Source organism: Saprolegnia diclina (genome assembly GCF_000281045.1).
Source record: "Saprolegnia diclina VS20 unplaced genomic scaffold supercont1.52, whole genome shotgun sequence".
Classification (NCBI taxonomy): Eukaryota; Oomycota; class Saprolegniomycetes; order Saprolegniales; family Saprolegniaceae; genus Saprolegnia; species Saprolegnia diclina.
In genome coordinates, this window is record NW_008246119.1 from 116604 (window position 1) to 134437 (window position 17834).

General features: G+C 60.8%; 5 protein-coding genes across 5 annotated transcripts; 4 read left to right on the top strand and 1 right to left on the bottom strand.

The window, feature by feature from the left end:
- Window positions 1-12: 12 nt before the first annotated feature.
- SDRG_12728 (hypothetical protein) lies at window positions 13-4041 on the top strand. Its single transcript, XM_008618810.1, has 10 exons — window positions 13-431; window positions 476-750; window positions 794-987; window positions 1036-1114; window positions 1161-1327; window positions 1379-1514; window positions 1555-1685; window positions 1736-2149; window positions 2196-2382; window positions 2430-4041. The coding sequence occupies exons 2-10, from the start codon at window positions 531-533 to the stop codon at window positions 4004-4006; spliced, it is 3105 nt and encodes a 1034-aa protein (XP_008617032.1). The 5' UTR covers window positions 13-431; window positions 476-530; the 3' UTR covers window positions 4007-4041.
- Window positions 4042-4255: 214 nt separating this feature from the next.
- On the top strand, window positions 4256-9223 carry SDRG_12729 (hypothetical protein). The gene is made up of 8 exons (XM_008618811.1): window positions 4256-4914; window positions 4958-5107; window positions 5157-5279; window positions 5325-5450; window positions 5501-5934; window positions 5978-6351; window positions 6406-8521; window positions 8565-9223. The coding sequence occupies exons 1-8, from the start codon at window positions 4298-4300 to the stop codon at window positions 9116-9118; spliced, it is 4494 nt and encodes a 1497-aa protein (XP_008617033.1). The 5' UTR covers window positions 4256-4297; the 3' UTR covers window positions 9119-9223.
- Window positions 9187-10935, bottom strand: SDRG_12730 (hypothetical protein; the record flags this gene model as incomplete). Its single annotated transcript, XM_008618812.1, has 1 exon — window positions 9187-10935. One exon carries the CDS (start codon window positions 10933-10935, stop codon window positions 9187-9189), a length of 1749 nt encoding a protein of 582 aa, XP_008617034.1.
- Window positions 10936-10988: 53 nt separating this feature from the next.
- Window positions 10989-12187, top strand: SDRG_12731 (hypothetical protein). The gene is made up of 5 exons (XM_008618813.1): window positions 10989-11035; window positions 11080-11346; window positions 11397-11635; window positions 11679-11854; window positions 11913-12187. Exons 1-5 carry the CDS (start codon window positions 11030-11032, stop codon window positions 12080-12082), a joined length of 858 nt encoding a protein of 285 aa, XP_008617035.1. The 5' UTR covers window positions 10989-11029; the 3' UTR covers window positions 12083-12187.
- Window positions 12188-12403: 216 nt separating this feature from the next.
- Window positions 12404-17580, top strand: SDRG_12732 (hypothetical protein; the record flags this gene model as incomplete). The annotated part of the gene is made up of 9 exons (XM_008618814.1): window positions 12404-12551; window positions 12602-13118; window positions 13167-13665; window positions 13714-13902; window positions 13949-14254; window positions 14305-15155; window positions 15202-15518; window positions 15563-15601; window positions 15644-17580. The coding sequence occupies 9 exons, from the start codon at window positions 12404-12406 to the stop codon at window positions 17578-17580; spliced, it is 4803 nt and encodes a 1600-aa protein (XP_008617036.1).
- Between the last annotated feature and the right edge of the window lie 254 nt (window positions 17581-17834).

Below are 17834 nucleotides of genomic sequence, written 5' to 3' on the forward strand. Positions count from 1 at the left end.
CACAACCCGGCGCAGCCGACCAAGACATCCACACGAGATGACAACAGAGTGCAACGACCGCGACAAGGTCACCGCCTAGGGCTACCGCCTTGTCGTAAACACAGATCGAGACAAGCGCTCGCGACATCTGATCTAGACCCGTGTCGCCAATGGCGACGGTGGGCTCGCAATGCCATTTTCGTGGAGGGGTAGGCACGACGCCCTCGCATCTCGTGGCGGCGGCAGCCAGTGGCGGCTGGTCCAGCGTCAAATAAGTCGCGATTGTGCAGGTGTGTAAACCCAGCATGTGCCGGTAGCCTCCTTGGGCTATGACCTTGAGCACCACCCCCGAAGTCAGAGCGCCTTGTACTACAGCGACCGAGACGAACATGCTCTGGTTCATCAACTCGACCATCTACGATGGTCATGGCCGCAGCCAAGACACGATCATGGTTAACGATCGCATAAAAGTAAACCACGTGTAAAGTGCAACCAGATGGTGTAGCAAGTGCAACGACCGTTGATTAAAAAGACGGCGCGAAACCGCTCGCATGGCGGAGCGATGCTTCTGGAGCGCCCGGCCCAATGCCTCCAGCGCGTGCGAGAAGACGACGTGGGACACGTGTGGGTACGCGAGCCTTTTGCTGACGCCGATCGTCCTCCTCTGCGTCTACTGGCTCGCGTTTGGTGTCTACATGCTTCGGAAGGACGACTCGACCACCAAGCTCTTGACGTTCGACGTTGCCCGCATCCACGACCCGGTCGCTCAAGGTTGTTGTTGTCTCTATCTTGTTGAGCTCACTCACGGGGACAGGCATTGCAATTGCGCTCGCGCAGCGCCGGCACACGACCGAGAAGCCATCGCACTTTCAGCACAACATGAAACTCTGCGCGATGTGGGCCGAGTGGCCCTCGCTCTCGTACGCGCCGCTCTCGGTCGCGCTCAAGGTCATCAGCGCCGACGAGCCGATCAACTCGGTCGTTTTCTCGCTCAACGTCACCAACGAAGTCGCTTCCGAATACATGATTCCTTGGTTGTCCTCATTTTCCTTGTAGACCGCCAACGTTGCGATTGCTTGCTCGTGCGCCGTGCTCGTGAGTAGTCTCTGGCTCTACAAGACGTGGCGGCGTACAGGTACTTAATCGTTGTTGTCGACAAGCTGTCTTATGGGCGGCGCTAGACGACCGGCTCTTGCGGCGGTTTGCGTATCCCATCACGTTTGACGTGCTCTACATTCCGCTCGCTTCGACGTTTCTGCGCATGGCAGTCTGTCCGCTGGGCCACGATCGTGTCGCTCTACCGGACGGGTCGACGTGCGACTGCCTCGATCGCTACGGATTTTTTTGGGTACTCCGTCCTTATGGCGAAACGATAGACAAGACAATATTGTCCACGCAGGCATTCGGGTCGATCGGTTTTGTGTCCATCTACTCGTGCGCTATCTACTACAAGATGTTTATCGAGCCGACAGGGTCGACGATGGACTTTCGCTTTGAGACAAGCTTCCAGATCATCATGGTCATGGCGCGGACCCGTACGCAACTTTTTCTATCAAGAGTTTCACCTTTGTCTAGTCAACCCGCTCCTTTCGATGCTGGCCAACAGCGTCGGGCTGACGCACCACGCAGCGCGCGCTGTGCCATTGACGCTCGCGTTTCTCGCATCGCTCTCGTTTCTGCTGCTCGCAGCGTACAAGACGCAGCCGGTACCGCGACGCCAATGCGATAATTTGGAGCGCTGAATGATCTCTACTAGTGCATTGGGAGCGGCCGCCTTCCCAACAACATACGCGTGCTTTCGTTCTCGAGCTCGCTCTACACAACGCTGTGCGTGCTCGGCTTTCTTGTGGCGGGCGGCCCCCCACAAAACCTGCACTACTCGCTCGCGCTGCTGCCGCTCATCTGGGTCACGGCGTGGGTCGTCAATGGTCGACGCGCTGCCAAGTTTCACATCCCGAGTCTCACTATTGTCGAGTTGCTGCACGACAGCACGCTCCAAGCCAAGACGGTGGGCGCTATCGCAGCGCTCCATGTGAACCCCCTCAACATTCGCTCGAAAGACTATGAAGCCATTATCGCCATGGCACACAAAACAGTGAAAATCGCGCGCCTTCGTGAGCTCCACTGCCGCCTCTACTGCGCGCGCCTTTTGTGGTTTTGTCACATTGAGGTGCCTGCAGGCTCCACAAAAAACCGAAAAATTTACGTGAAAGTAGAGCTATCGCCGGGCGGGGACCCGCGTCGGGGAACCCAAGCCCGAGCTAGCACTCGTGCCCGGTCTCTGGTTCAAAGATGCGGCCAATGAAGTGCGCGTATCATCTCGGAAACTTCTCAAGGCCAAGACGCGCAACGTGTCGACGCAGCTCTCCAAAGTCAAGATTCGGCACATTGAGCATGTCACCGGTGCCATCGCAGACAACTTGTCGGCTTGGACTCATGACCGTGGGTAGATCCAACGGCATCGACAACACATATCGACAAGCCTACCGAGCGTCGGGCCCGCCCGCCGTCACTCTACCAGTCGGTCAAGCGCCTCCTCACGGTCACGTCACCGATCTCGGGGCGCGCCACGCCATACCGTCGCAGCATCGTCAGCATCCCGTCGGTCGTCGATAGCAACGGGTACTACGTCGTCGCCATCCGCGATAAAAACTGGATCGCCAAGCTCGAGGCGCCCGACCCCGCTCTTCAGCAATTCGACGCCCTCTACCGCGCCATGCTGGAGATGCTCGAGCAAAGCTGTACGCTGGACGACCATACAGCGATGTTTGAAGCCGCGTCCTTTCTGCTGCAATGGTACCGGTCGAGTTACTTGCATCTCAACAAAACCATCTACTTGCACATCGTCGCGACGTTCTGCGCGCTTCCGGACATCGCGAGCGCCGCGGATGCCACGTACACGCTGCATCAACTCACGGTCGAGCTACGGACACTCCCGGCCGACCTCTGGCTGTCCAATGCATCGGACTTGAACCGATTTGTGCAAGCTCTTGGCCACCCGAGTGCGAACACCGTCGCCTACTGCGCGGAAGTGCTCGCGCACCTCTTGGCCGCGGCCGAGACCAAGCCGTCGGTCAACTTGTACGTGCTCTTGATGCCGAGCTCGATCGCGAGGCTCCACGCGGCCTTTTCAAGTTGGCACCGCAATTACCGCATCAGCGATTGTCTCGAGCGCGCGTGCACGAGCCTCTACTGCCTTCAACTTCGCTCGAATCTCGGAAAGCGCAACTCGATTGGGATGCGGCAGCAGTCGACCGCCAAGATGTTTGTGGCGCTCGTAACGCAGATCACGTCGGTCGTCGCTCGCCCGATCGTTGAGAGCGTGCGTCGGCGGAGCTCCGGGCGGGCGCTGACCTTGCCGACGAGCACGGGCCGGCGCATCTCGGCCAATGTGTACGGTGCTGCGCGCGACGCGGCGGGAAAAGGTATTTTGCTCAATGGGTTTGTCCAGCCGACGGGTCTATCGCGGATGCCGTCCTTGTCGCACGGCGCGCAAGAGGCGGCCGTGCCGCCACCAGCCCAGCCCAAGGCCAAGCCCATGACATCACAAGCGCTCTTGGCCCAGTTTGTCGCAACGTCGACGCCGGCCAGACTCGCTCGCAGCCGCACAATGCGAGAGAGCACCAAGCCACGCACCGCGAAGAAGGCGTCGCCCGACCACTTTACCTTTGTGACGCCCGAGATGCTGGCCGAGATTCAACGTCGACGGACGCTGCGTCAGCAAATGCTCGAGCTCCTCGAAGCAACGTATGCGCGCTTCCAGACCACCGCGTCTCGGACAACAACAGAGAAAGGCCGGCACAACGCAAGTGCGATCGACGTCATGATCACGTACACCAAGGTGCTGCAGATGTACGTCGAGGCCGAGGACTGCGCGATGGCCGACTACGTTGCGACCGCGCTTGATCCATCGCTGCGAACGTTTTTTCACACCAACGTGCAGCCATTCATGAGCACGTACCTCGCACGTATTCGCGCCTCACAGCGGTTGCGCGCGTGGTGGCGACGCACGTCCAACCGAAGGTAGTTGGAGGCCACTGATAACCTTTTTTGTCTTTTTCGAGTTTTTTCAAATTGTATTCCATCACTGCCGAAGTAGTGGCAATGGATGAGTCCGTGGACGTGGGCAAGAAACCAGTTGATGAGCGTCGAACTCGACCACGACGGCAGCCAAAATGTTGTACCCTTCGATGCTGTGAACTGCAATATATATTGCAATATATATTGCAATACATATTGTTTTAACGCATCCATCAATATATTGCAATATATACGAGCGAAGAGCCGCGGATCCAAGCAGTTGCAAGAAAGGTCGCGCATGCACCCAAGCCGCAGCAGCGGGTCGGTCCCCGCCACGTCGCCAGCGCGGTCGGAGTCGTCGCCCAAGAAGAAAAAGGTGTTTACGGTCGCGCGGCCGTTCCCATCGCCGCTTGACTTTGTCCCGACCCACGATGCGTCTGCGGTCGACGAGCGCAAGGCCGCGCTCAAGGCCCAAGTCCGGCGCGATTGCCAAGGCAAAGTCAAATTGCACTCGGCGCTCGGGACGCAGGACGATGTCGAACACTTTAGCGAGTACCTCACCGCGCCGATCCAAGGCGGCGCCAAGGGCATCCGGTCCGGGCTCAAGCGTATAGGGAGCAACACGGGCTTGGGGCGAGGGCCCAGCGCCAAGAGCCTACTCGGGAACGAGACGTCGCGGTCGCGCGCGTCCACCGACACGAGCAACTACAACAACAACAACAACAACAACAATGCGAGCTGGTCGTCGCTGCCAGCGACAACCCTCATGTCCCCGACCGAGAGCTCGCCGGCAGCGACAGTCCAGCGAACGCAGCTCATCGAGTACAAGAAGAAGCTGCGGCAAATGCCCATCCACGAACGCATCGCGATGGCGCGCGAGAAGAACGTGCTTTTGATTTGGGAAAAGCGCAACCGGTAGAGAGTTGTGCAATTTGGGCGATCGTTCACTCGGATGTAGCGAGTGGGAGCAATTCAAAACCAAAATTTCTCAAAAGCTCCACAAGGCCCAAGACGACCTCGTCATGAGCAAGGCCGGCGAGTACCGCCAGCAAATGGAGGAGTACGACCTTATCAACAAGGCGACACCCCAAGTCGAGAAGCACGGCAAGTACGGACCTTGGTCATTCGCGAGAGGCAAACCACATGCAATGATGTAGCGACTACTGGACGGTGAGCTTGCGCGATGAAGGCACGCGGTTCGTGCCGGTCGGGAACGTCTTTAGCGGTCTCTTCTGCCCTATCAAGGAAGACAAGAAGCCATACTCGGAGACCATTCGCCGGTAACTTGAGCGCCTCCACGATGCTTTGATGATGATATTTGTCAGACCCTTTGACCACCATCGCAACGAGCAAACCGCGAGGAAGGCCAACGACCCGCTCGCCCTCCGGAAGCGTCAGCTCCGAAAGAACATCCAAGCCATTCGCCCGCACGTGATTGACAGTCACCATTGGTACACCGACACATGTACCAAGCGCATCCGGTGACAAGAGAAATCTGTAGTCAAGGGCTCAAGGTCGAGTCCCGTGACCTCTTGGAGTGGGCGTCGTCGTCGTCGCAGCACTACTACGATGCGCTACTCAGTCTTGAGCGCAGCCAGCCGGCGTCCGTCGCGACGTTATATCAGGAGACACCGAACCTCTCGCGCGCCAACTCGCAGCTCGCACGCGTGCCAACCGGCCGCGCGCCGTTGACCCACCGTATTGACGGCCCGTGCATTCAATTTCTGAGTCATCTTGCGGGCGACCCGATCCCAGACGAGGTAGCACTCGCGTTCCACACACCGATTCGTGCAGTGCAGTCGCTGCCCGTGTACATTGCCAACCCGAGCACGTACACGGTGCAGTTTCGCTGGGCGCAGTATGGACCGTCGCACCGCGACTTTGCCCCGAAAGCCGCGGGTCTCTCGCCGCGTACCTTTGTGTCGCACGCCCAAGGTACTATTCCTCGATCCGGAACAGTCTGTCATGACAACATCAGGGTTTCTCTTGCCGGGCGAGGTCCGGACCTTGCATTTTGGCTTTGCATCGGCCGTGCCCGGCGTCTTTCTCGAGCGATGGAAGATCAGCATTGACCCGTCGCTGCCCGACAACAACACGGTCTTGTACGCTTCGGAGCATGCCGTGCACCTCACCTGCGTCGCCATCGATAACCGCGCGCCGGTCCACACGCGCGCGCTAATGGAGATCGCCATGAACCAGCGCGCCGTGCCCTACATGGTGGAGACGCTACTCCGCGAGCTCCTTGGCCAAATCGAGTATCCGAATAAGATCCAAGTCGACTACGATGCCGAGGCGACGCGCGCAGCGTTTGAGGCCACGAACGCCCGCTTCTGTGCCCACTACGACCCCGAGGTACATACGATTATATTTGATACATTGCTATATTGATACTAAATGGAGTCGTAGCTCTATGGCCAAATGCACCTGCTCTACGAGCGCGCGCAAAATCTTGTGGTCGCCGATGCCCAAGCCAAACTACTGACGCCGGCGAACGATGCCACGTCGCCTCGAACAACGATGGCGCCGCCGTTGGACCCGATGGCGTGGGACGGAGCGTTCCCAATGCTGCGGGCGATGGCCAAGGCTGCCGATGTCATTTCGGAAGCAGCTGCGATCGCGATTGTGGCCGAAGAAGCTGCGCGCAAGGCGGCGTCCGGTGAAGACGACGACGACGACGACGATGACGAGAACAAGCCTTCGACGCCCGTGTACAAGCCAGTGTTTCAAATCACGTGCTGTGAGCTCGAGTTGCTCTCGCAGTTTCGACCGCACGACGGCGTCTTCTTGCAGGCGCAGCTGACCGACCACTTTGCGGGGCTTTGTAGTGAGATCCCGGTCGTGAGCTCCATTCTCCAGCATGATCAGTCAGGAGATGCTTTTTATGACGAATTGTACTCTCAAGGGCGCGCGTTCCTGGCCCAAGCCGTCGATGAGAGCGTCGCCGCCACAATGGCCCAGGAAATTGACCAAATCGCATCCGCGCTGCAGCGTGACAAGCTCTGGCTAACGTCGGTCGCGACGACATATCCGGCACCGAGCCCCTGTGACGACCGCACTGTCTTGTTGTACGTCGACTTGGACGTGGCGCACTGCTTTACGGTTCGCGCGCGGGAGCCCAGTGCGGGGGACGAGACCGAGGTCGGCACTGAGTGGGGCTGGATCGACGGCATCGACACTTTCATCCCCAAGAAAATTGATGCCGTTGCCGCGTGGCTCACGACACTCTGCGCGCAGCACGAAGCCGCGTACGACGCGACAAGCAATGTCACGGTGACGTTTGTGCTCGTGAGTCGCATGAGCCACGCGCGGGCGACCAAAGAAAAAAAGGTCAAAAAAGCGAAACGCAAGCCGCCGCTCCCGCCGCCCGACGACCCGATCCCGTCCATGGCGCCCGTCGCGCAAAAGCTCCAGGAAACCATCGGACGGCCCGTCGAGTACCTCTGCCATGTCGAGAGTTTGCACGAGCGACTGCACAAACCTCCACTGTCCTTGTCGCCCACGCCCGCCAATCCGTCTGTGACGCCAAGCGGTAGCCCTACCCCTGGCACCGAGCCAATGACACCCCCCGAGGTGTCGATGCCGCCGTCGCTCCAGCTCAACATAATTCTCATGGAGCACATGGAGGCGCTCTTCCATCCGCCACCGCGGGTAGACCCGATCGTTGTCGACGACGCCAAAGTGTTGAAGGACGACCCGAAAGCCAAAGCGCCGGCCAAAAAAGGCAAGGGCAAAGACGACGACGAGAAGAAACCGGCGCCGGTGGTTGCGTCGCCTAGTGTTCTCTCGGTGCGCGAGGCCCCGGTGTACGCGTCGGACGACGCCAAGATGACCGCTGTGTACAATGGCACGTACGCCGATGTGGTCTCGGAAGGGTTTCGATCGCTCATTGATGTGACCGCGCTCGACTCGTTTGGCGGCGACGACTGGAAGAGTATCGTAGCGCTGCCCGCGACACCGTTTGTCGGTCCAGCGCTCGCGACTGAGATGCGGCGTCTCGCACCGCTCTTGCAACCGTTCGGCTCCTTCCCCAACCGCGTGCGGCCCGACGGCAGTCGCCTCGTCGTTGTGCTCGGCGGCAAATCGCTCGTCTCCAAGTTGTGGCTCTTGGATTACCTGCTCGAGATTGCCGACGCCATCTACTTGACGGGCGGCGTTGCGGTGAGTGTCGTGCGATTTCTCAATGCGTCCAAGGCTGCCCAAAAGACACTGTCGCTGCCCAACGAGCCGGGCTTGACGCTGCGTGTGCTCGATCGCGTGCGCAGCAAAGCCCGGCGCCTCCTCGTGCCGCTGCTGGTGCCTATGGATTTTCTCGTCGGGGACGGTCCCATCGAGCCAGAGGCAGACAACGAAGAGGCACCCAGCGACGATGCGCCAGGCCATACCACGGCACGTGGTGATGACGACGACGACGACGCCGACGACGCCGATGAAGACGACGACGACGAGGAAGACGAGGAGGACGAAGACGACGTACCGAAAAAGAAGAAGAAGACGAAAGTTCCCGCGCCCGTGGTCGTTCCCGGTAGGCTTGGTGTCGTATTGCAGTAGCAGCTCATGGGAGGTAGAAGTGGTCCTTGTCAACGAGCCGGACGAGGTTTGCGACCTTCGCCCGACATTGCCGTTTGAAGGCACGACTTTGCACTTGCGACACCAAGATTTGGACGAGGAAGACGCGACGGGGTGGCTGCCGCTCGAAAACATCACGCCCGACATGCTCGCCTCGGCGTATCAAGCGGTGTTGGCCAACGACGGCACGCCGCTGCCGTTGCCCCCGACGTGGATCCAGCGCGTCTACGATGTGGGCCCCCGCTCGGTCGCGAGTTTACTCGGTCGGCTCCGTGCCCCCCACGACCCTGTCATTGTCGCAGGTCTGCCAGGTATCGTCGAGTGCCGCGACTTTCAGCAGAGTACGTCCGCGCTGCTGTCGGTCTTGCGGCCCAAGAAGGAGCGAGTCATTGTTTCGGGCAGCACCACGGCGCATTGGTTGCAGCAGCTCGACACGGACGAGACAGGTGCCAAGCTCATAACGTCGGCGTCGGCGCGTAGCCGGAACGTCCTTTCCTACTACGTGGCCGGTCAGCGCCACCCGGCCCTGGCCGCGCTGCAACCCAAGGTCTAAGTCAAACTAGCTCCAGAACAGAGCGAGACGACAATGTGTACACAAAATTGCATCCAATGAAACAAGACTTAGTGCGGGTGGTTGCAGTTGCCGCACTTGGTTGAAAACTTTTGCGGTCGAAAGCGGTCGCAGGGACAGCCAAACATGGAGCACTCGCGGTGGAGCTTGACCTCTTGCTCTTGCCGATAGTCGACGCAGCTCTGCATCGCAGCGTCAATGGCTTCGTACAGTCGACCGGCTGCGCGGGGCGGGGGCACGACCCCCGATAAGATCTCAGCGGGCTGGATGTGCCGACCATAAAAGTCGCGGTTCGCGTCCGACCGGCAGTTGATGACGGCGCCATGCAGCGAGATGCCGGCGAAGAGCCCTTTCGAGTGCGAGTAGCTGTAGTTGGCGCCGAGACCGTTGCCCTTGGCCATGGACGCAATGACGGTCGCGGACCGTCCGTACGGCCCCATCGTCACGTCCAAGCCGGCGCCAATCGTGATCTGCGTATCGTGGAACTGCTGGACGGCTTTCGGGGTGCCCAGAATCAGCAATATCTGGACGACTTCGCCGCCGCCCTCAAAGCCGCCACCAAGGCCGGTCGTCCCGATGGCGGCGGGCGCCGACCACGCGCCGTTCGGGAGCTTTGTGATGACGAGGCCTGACCCGAGCTTGGCGGTGATGAGCAACCCGGCCTTGACAACCGTGAGGAACGCGAGACCGTGGGCACGTTCCAGGAACGCGACGGGAATGCGCCGGTCGAGGTTTGTCGGGTCGAAGAACTGGCGCAGAATCTTGCCGGCATTTTCACACTCGTCTTCGATCGACTGTTTGATCGGGACCGACTGAAACCATTTCTTGGACTTGGGCGCTTCGCTCGCCTTGTTGGCGTTGGCGAATGCCGTAATGAGCTTCTCTTGGAGTGGCTGCAGCATCGGCCCACAGGCTGTGCAGACGCGTTGGGGCGCCGCCGGGTCAAAGCCTTTGGCCGACGCGTGCTCGTGGCCCGGCGGAATGAGCATCCGCGTCGCCGAGCAGCTCGAGCACGTGTCGCGCCCGCACTTGCGGCACTGGCGTTTCCGGTGCATGAGGTCAAACGTCTGCGCGCAGATGTGGCACGACGGCTTGTCGGAGCGCGGCCTCGTCTCCTTGACGGACGGCGCCGTGTACGTGGACGCCGGCGTCGTCGAGAGCGAAGACGACGACAGTGTCGACGCCGACGACGATGAGCCGCCGCCTTTCGGGCGGTTGGCCGCGAGGTACACGTACGCATTCATAAGGTCGGCGCGCTTGGTGTCGTCGGGAATGAGACGCACGAGCTGCGGCATCATCGACTCCATCATGTACTCTCCAAAGTAGCCATAGACGTTGGTCGTGAACGCCTCGGCGGTGAGGCGGCCTTGGCCGTAGTGCTTACAGTCGCGCTTGAAAGCCTTTACAGCACCTTCTTCGTTCTCGCCGCGATGCGCCGCGCGGACGGTCGCAATGATGCGCTTGTAGAGCGACGTGGCTTCGTCACCGAGGGCAGCGGGCGGCAGCGATGGCGTAGCAGGCGTCAGCGAAGGTGCTGGCGCGTAATAGGAAGATGACGACGCTGCTGGCGGTGGCGCATAGTACGACGATGGGTCTGCCACTGGCGCGGGTGCGTGGTACGATGGCTGCGGCTCGGCCGCCGGGGCGTAGTAAGACGTCGCCGCCGGCGCGTATGCTTGGGGCTGCGGCGCCGGCGCCAGGTGAATGTCTCGCTGCGACGGCCCCGAGTCGGCGCCGCACTCGGAGCAGAACCGGCGGCCGTGCAGCGGCGTCCCGCACTGTCGGCAAAACTTGGCCATTTTTGACTGCGCTGCTGGGATAGTCGCAGTAATACTCCAGGGTAAAATTTATCCGGATAAGGATTCGACCGTTTTTGCGACGCGAGATCCCACCATGAAGGTAGCGGCCGGAAGCGACCGATGCTGCATGATGCGACGTGGTAGAGTCTCTTCTCGTTCGGGTCGGCGGTCGACGTCTCCGTGGTCTTTGACGGTGCGAGCAGCCGGCCCACCGACGGCGACCTCCAGATCTTCTCGCCCGACGAGGCCGTCTCGGGCCGCGTGCTCATCGCGGCCAAGAAGCTCGAGCACGTGGGCATCAAGGCCGAGCTTCTCGGCGTCATCGAGATGACGCAGGAGAAAGGGTACCCGTTTGAATTTACGTCGTCCGTGCGCGAGCTCGCGCCGGCCGGCGCCATCGACGAAGCCCAGGTACGTTGCGACGACCACGATATCCCTCGGGTTGCACGCCAAATGCGTAGGAATTTGGCTTTAGCTTTGGCAATGTCGACAAGCCGCACGAGTCGTACTACGGCAAGAGCGTCAAGCTGCGCTACTTTGTGCGCGTGACTATTGCGCGCAGCTACGCGACCAACGTGAGTCGCGAGCAGGACTTTCTCGTGCACGTCCGTGGCACCGCGCCCGAGCTGGACAGCGCCATCAAGATGGAGGTCGGGATTGAAGACTGCCTTCACATTGAGTTTGAGTACAACAAGGCCAAGTACGCTCTTGTATCTTGATGCAGCTGAACGGACAGGATGTAGGTACCACCTCCAGGACATTGTTGTCGGCAAAGTCTTCTTCCTCCTCGTGCGCATCAAGATCAAGCACATGGAGCTCTCCATCATTCGGCGCGAGTCCGCGGGCGGCGGCGCCGACAAGGCGAGTGAGACCGAGACCGTCTCCAAATTTGAAATCATGGATGGGGCGCCGGTCAAAGGCACGCTTCTATCCCTTCTCATTTGACAAATTGGTTCAAGCCAACTGGCTATGTCTAGGCGAGTCGATCCCCGTGCGTTTGTACCTCAGTGGGATGCAGCTCACGCCCAGCTTCAAGAACGTCAGCAACAAATTCTCGGTCAAGTACTTTATCAACCTCGTCCTCGTCGACGAAGAAGACCGGCGCTACTTCAAGCAGCAAGAAATCACGCTCTGGCGCAGCTTGTAGCTTAATGTCTGCATATACGATACGCACTGTTGAGAGCTACTGCGTATTCGATGCAACCATCCTATACAGACACCAAACGACGTCGAGGCTAAGGGAGCTACCGTCAGTGAGCTCGAGTCGTCAAGAGACGGTCAACGAGCATCCTCGCAGAGATCCACGTGAGATGCAATGGCTTGCTCAGACAATTCCTTCAGATGCATCGACCATAGAGCCCTTATAGGACCCCACCCAACTAGCTGTAGCCTCTTTCCACAAGAAAAAAAAGGCGGCACTTCGATCCTCGCCGCCCGTTACTTTTTCTTATTGCGAAACCGGCACGAAATGCGCGCGCTGGCCAAGATCCCGTGGCCAGCACCCGAGCCCGTGGACTTGCTCGCCGAGTTTGGTGCGACACTCGTGGGCGACGTCCCGGCCCGCCCCGCGCCGGCCTCCACATTGCACTTTGAGAGCAAGCTGCGGCGCCTCCAGGGTACCATTCTACCTCGTCCTCTTTTGAAAAAACTCAGCTAACGGCGCTAGCGGCCTCGCCGTACACGCGACCGGTGGTCGCTCGCGAGGTCAAAGAACCGTTGACACCTGCGCAAATCGCCGCGAGGCGCGTGCGGAACTTTGCCCGCGAGCACTTGGCGATCGACTTTATCGCGTCCAACCAAAAAGATGCCAACGCGCAGCAAACGCTGGGGACGCAAGGCGCAGGGTCCGAAGGACACTCTGTCAATGTAGACTTTGACCTGCAAGCCTGGCTTTGCGACGCTAACGCGTGCGCAGTTGACCCGCAAAGTGCACTACTGCACGCGACCGGTGTCGTTGCACCGATACCGCCCGTCACTTCAACAACGACGTCGCCAGCTCGCCATGTACCTTTCTCGCCAAAGCACAAGCGGGCAAGTCCGCGGCGGTCGCCATCACCACCGCCCAAAGCCAAGCTCCCAAAGCCATCGCGCGAGCCAGACGAGGACAACGACGAGAGCGCGGTTGACGATATCCAAGACGTCGAGTACATACCGCCGTATGATCATTTGAAGCCGCAAGACGTGTACGACGCATGATGCATGTGCTGTTGTGCCAAGCTTCTCTGGAGTAGAGCCACCATGCAGCACAGACCAGCGAGCACGTCGCCAACGCGAGAGCTCCGCCGCGCCAAGTCGTTTCACATTGCCAAGTGGCTCACCAAACGCATGCGAGACCGGGCGTACTCGAAAGAAATGGAAGACCGACTCGCGGCGACGCTGACAGCCAACGTTGGCGGCGGCCTCTGGCAAGACCAAGTCGCGTCCCAACTCGCAACGGCCATGAGTGCCGACGTCGTCTACGGCGACGGCAGCGACGGCAACGCCCGACCGTTCGCTGACGACGCCGCATCACTTGCGGCCGTGCTTGAGCGCGAGTGGATTGACACGAAAGCGCGGGATGTCCACGACCGAGCGACCACCGAGTATGCGCAAGGCCATGTGCCCGAAGCGCTCTCGATCCTGTCGGCTGGCGTCGCGCTCCTGCAGGCGACGACTGCGGCCACCACACACAAGTCGTCTTGGGGCTTCAACTATACGCTCGAGGTGCATGCCAATGCAAGCCTTCTTCAAGTACTGTCATTGTGCAACAACCATGGCACAAGGAGCGAAATGTGGTAGATGTGGTATCGTCGCCGGTACCTGCGCCGGGCCGGCGCGGCCTTGCGACTGCAAACGGCGTGGCGAGGCTTTCATGGCCGACGACGCTTTCAGCGCCGCCTGTGGCGCCGGCAGGCGAGTGCGCTGTACATTCAAAAATGGTGGCATGTGCACACCGCCGACAAGGAGGCGATGCGCCTCCGCCTACAGGTACATACATACACAGCCCTTGTATTCGGCTCTGAGAGCGCAATAGACGGCAGCCCGGCGAAAGCTCGCACGGCTCCAAGTGCGGCGCATGCGCAAGGCCAACACGATCCTGCGGGCGAGCATCCATGCCTGGCTACTCCGCGCCCTCGCACGCCTGCGTCTTCGTCGCGCGGTCCGCGCGGCAACCGCCATGCAACGTCTCGTTCGCGGCTTCCTCGCGCGGCGAGCGGTCCTGCGCCTGCGCGACCGCATTCTCCGCGAGGAAGTCGCGCGCTGCAGCCGCGAAGCTGACTACATCCGCCGGTTCACGGCGATCCGGCTCGAAGATTTCACATTGTTCCTGCATCACTCGGTATCCGGAATAACATCCTGTGTCCGGTTGCGACATAGCGTGTCGCCTAGGGACAGCGCCACGTACGCCTCCTCGCACAGCGCCTCAAGGACGAGGCCGCGGCGCGGAAGCGAGCGCGCGCGCATTGGCCTCCTGCCGCCATGCGGCGTGCGGCGCTCGAAGACCTCTTTGCCTCGTACGACGTCGATGGCTCAGGCACGATCGACGTCCACGAGCTCAAGCATCTCTTCGACGAGCTCTGCATCCCGCTGGACAAGGCGTCGCTCGAGCAGGCGATTCGCGTCATGGACACGTCTTGCAATGGCAGCGTGGACGTTCATGAGTTTTGCGCGTACCTCGAGGCGCCGCCCCAAGGCGCGTCCAACACTGGTCTCTGGCAGCTGCACGCGCAACTGCAGCTGCAGCGCGTCGCCAACTGGTTCACATCTGCCACGTTCAAGAACGAAGCGACGCGCCGCCTCTTGTACGACGAGACCCAGCGCCAAGAGAGGCTTCTCCTCGCTGAGTTTCGCGCGACAGACCCGCCGCGCTTTGCCTGCCCCTACTGCGGCGCAGCCTTTGGCCTGTACTTGCCCTTTTGGCGCCATACGAAGCAGCGACAGTGTCCCGCCACGTCCCATGACCGGCTCCACGCGGCGGATATAACCGAGGACGAAGACGATTTCGCAGCGATCGAGCAGGCACTAGTCGACGCACGGCTTGTCGAGGTCGAGCGCGACGTCGCTCTGTACATGGCAACAGCGCCTGGAAAGGCCGACCTCGCCGCCGACGCTACGCGCCTTCAGACGCGCTACCTCGCGCTTCGTCAACGTCGACGGTGTCGGCAACTAGCGCACGACAGTGATGCCGTTCGAGAGCTCTACCACAGCTACGACATGGGCGAAACCAACGCACTCTCCGCGTACGTACGCAGTGTTACCAGGAAGGGACAGGGACCCCGTCAGTAGGTTGCTGGTGCCAGAACTGCTAGCCGATGTGGGCCTCGGCCACGCGGAGCTCGCCGTGCATTTTGCCTCGGCGCACGACGTGACACTGGACGAGATGTGCAAAGCTGTACGACGCGCCTTTGTCTCGCTCTCGTGGCGGACGAGGCTGCAGCAGCTGCTCCCGTCCTTTCTCTTTGCGGCGTCGCGGCGGCAGCGCCGGCTTCGCCAAGCCGCCACCTGCCTTCTTTTGCGGGAGAAGGCGCTCGCTGAAACTAGCGTCCGCGCGGCCTTTCGGTCGGCGCACCCTCCCCTGGTCGTCTGTGCAGCGTGCAACACAGGTGTGCTCGCCCTGTCGCTACTGCAATTGTCTAAGGTGTCGTAGGCTTGTGGCATGACGCGCGGGGTCACTTGCATCTCCACGGTACTTGCCAATGCATGGCGCGATGTTAATGACGCTGTGTAGATGACCGCTTTCACGAGCGCGACGTGTCCTACCGGCACCGCCGGGACGCTCGCATCAACTTGACAGCGACCACGACAAGCCGCTTGGCACAGCTCGCGCAACTGTCGCAGGACGCGGCGCGCACGCAAGCCATGCGAAAGGCCATGCGATTTTGCAAGCGCAAGGAAGGGCGGCGCGCGATCCACGCAGTGACCAAGCACCTCTGCACGCAGCTCGAGCGACTACCCAAAAGCGCCATGAGCGAGCCGCGCCGGCTTCTCGATGTCATTTTTCCGCTCGTTGACGTCGACCGAACGGGCTCGATAGCTGTCGTGAGTGTCAAGCCAGTCCTGGCATTCTTGCAGTACAGCACGAAAGCCGTGCCGACGCTGCAGCCCACCGAGCGGGTCCCTCGCTCTACCGTCGAGCTATGGCTACATACGCTGCCGCCGCCCAAGGCATCCGCGTTGGCCTCACTATGGCGCCACCGACGCGCGACCGCTCTCGCGACCCACGTGGTGGCAAGCACGTATCTGCAGTCGGGTGCGACTCTGGACGTCGTACCGCATCGCCACGCAAGCGCCTACATCAAGACACCCATCGGGCGACAAGCGATGGCCGACGAAGAAGCACTCTTGTGCGCGCTGCAAAAAGCCACATCGTCCGACCCAACTGCGCTTGTCCTGCAGCGGTTCGACTTGGATCGCTCGCAACGTATTCGTGTCGACGATCTAGCCGCCATACTCTACGTCCTCGGTGCCGCCAAAGCCAAAGCAGCTCGTACGGTCTTTATGATCCTCTCGGCGGTGCCGCCGATCGACCATCACGTGCCCGTCGACGCGCTTCGGGCGTGGTTGAACGCACACCCCATTCGACACGTAGTGGGGCATCACTGGCGAGCGCGATGCGTGCGCGCTCGCCTCGCCCGCGCCGTCGTCATGGCTCGGTATGAAGGCAGCGTGGCGCCGGTGGCACCCGACCACATCTCGCGCAAGCAGCTTCTCGTCGCCAAGTCGGAGCAGTTTAGCCACAGCACCGTTGGGCGCGACGCCGTGCGCGCCAAAGTCTTGGAGCTCCAACAACTGGAAAAGGCTTTTGTGGCGTCGACCAACGGTGTGCGAGGCCACGCATGGCGCCGGGCACGGGCGAGCTTCCTCTTTCGGCTCTTTGAACGAGGCCACGTTGGCGCCATCGAGCTCGTCGACGTCCCGTGCGTGTTGCACCACCTCTGCCACCCGCTGCACAATGATCCCGACCTCATGACGCGCATGTGTCGATTCCTCAACTTGGAGGCGACGAGCACAAATACGATCTCGGAGGCGGCCTTTCATCAGTGGCTCGACACGGACGCTGGCCGAGCCCCCGCGCGGCGATTGCTTCTCGCATGGCCGCCATCGACAAGGGCCCTCGCTACTGCAGTCGTTTGCTTTGAGCATCGCAGTGACCTTGGTCAGCGTCATGAAGAGAATGAGGGACTACCGCTGCACCTCGTGGGCAAGGCGGATGCCTACTGCGCCAGCGTTGCAGGGCAGCACGCGATCGACGAGGAAGAGACGCACGTTCAAGCGCAGCTGGGTCAACATCGGCGAAAGGCACGCCGTCTTGCGGCCCACGAGCACAAGGTGGCGTACGCCGCACTGCTCTTTCAACTTGTGGACGTGAGCCACACGGGCCGTCTCGCGACCGACGCGCTCTCAACACTGCTCGGCCTCTTGCAGCTGCCCAACGACATGCCGTATGCACGCTCCATCACACGCGCCCTTGGCAACGTGACCGGCACCGTCGACGAGTCTGCGTTCGTATCATGGTACCGCGATACGCTGGCTCAACAGCCGCTGCGGACGCGTCTCTGGGCTGCCCTACGGCGGTCGCCCTTGCGCGCGATTGCCACGGCTGTCGTCGCCGCGCGCTACCGCCACTCGCTCCAGGAGCAAGACGCTACGACGAGTTGGGTTTAGCCATCGTATGCCAGCATATCGAAAGAAGAAGCCACATCTCCGACGTATCTGCATTCAATGGCTTCTTCGGTGCAGAAAGGCCAGGTGGTTCGAATTCGAGCGTGGGATGCGATGCTGGAAGCATGCGCCGATGCTCGTCGGGCTCAGTCGACGGGCTAGCGCTGGGAGCCACGCCCATCGCGCTCGCGACCTGCGCCTCTACCGATACCAACGGCCGCTCCAGTCCCGAAATGATTGCCGGTGCTGCCACGTAC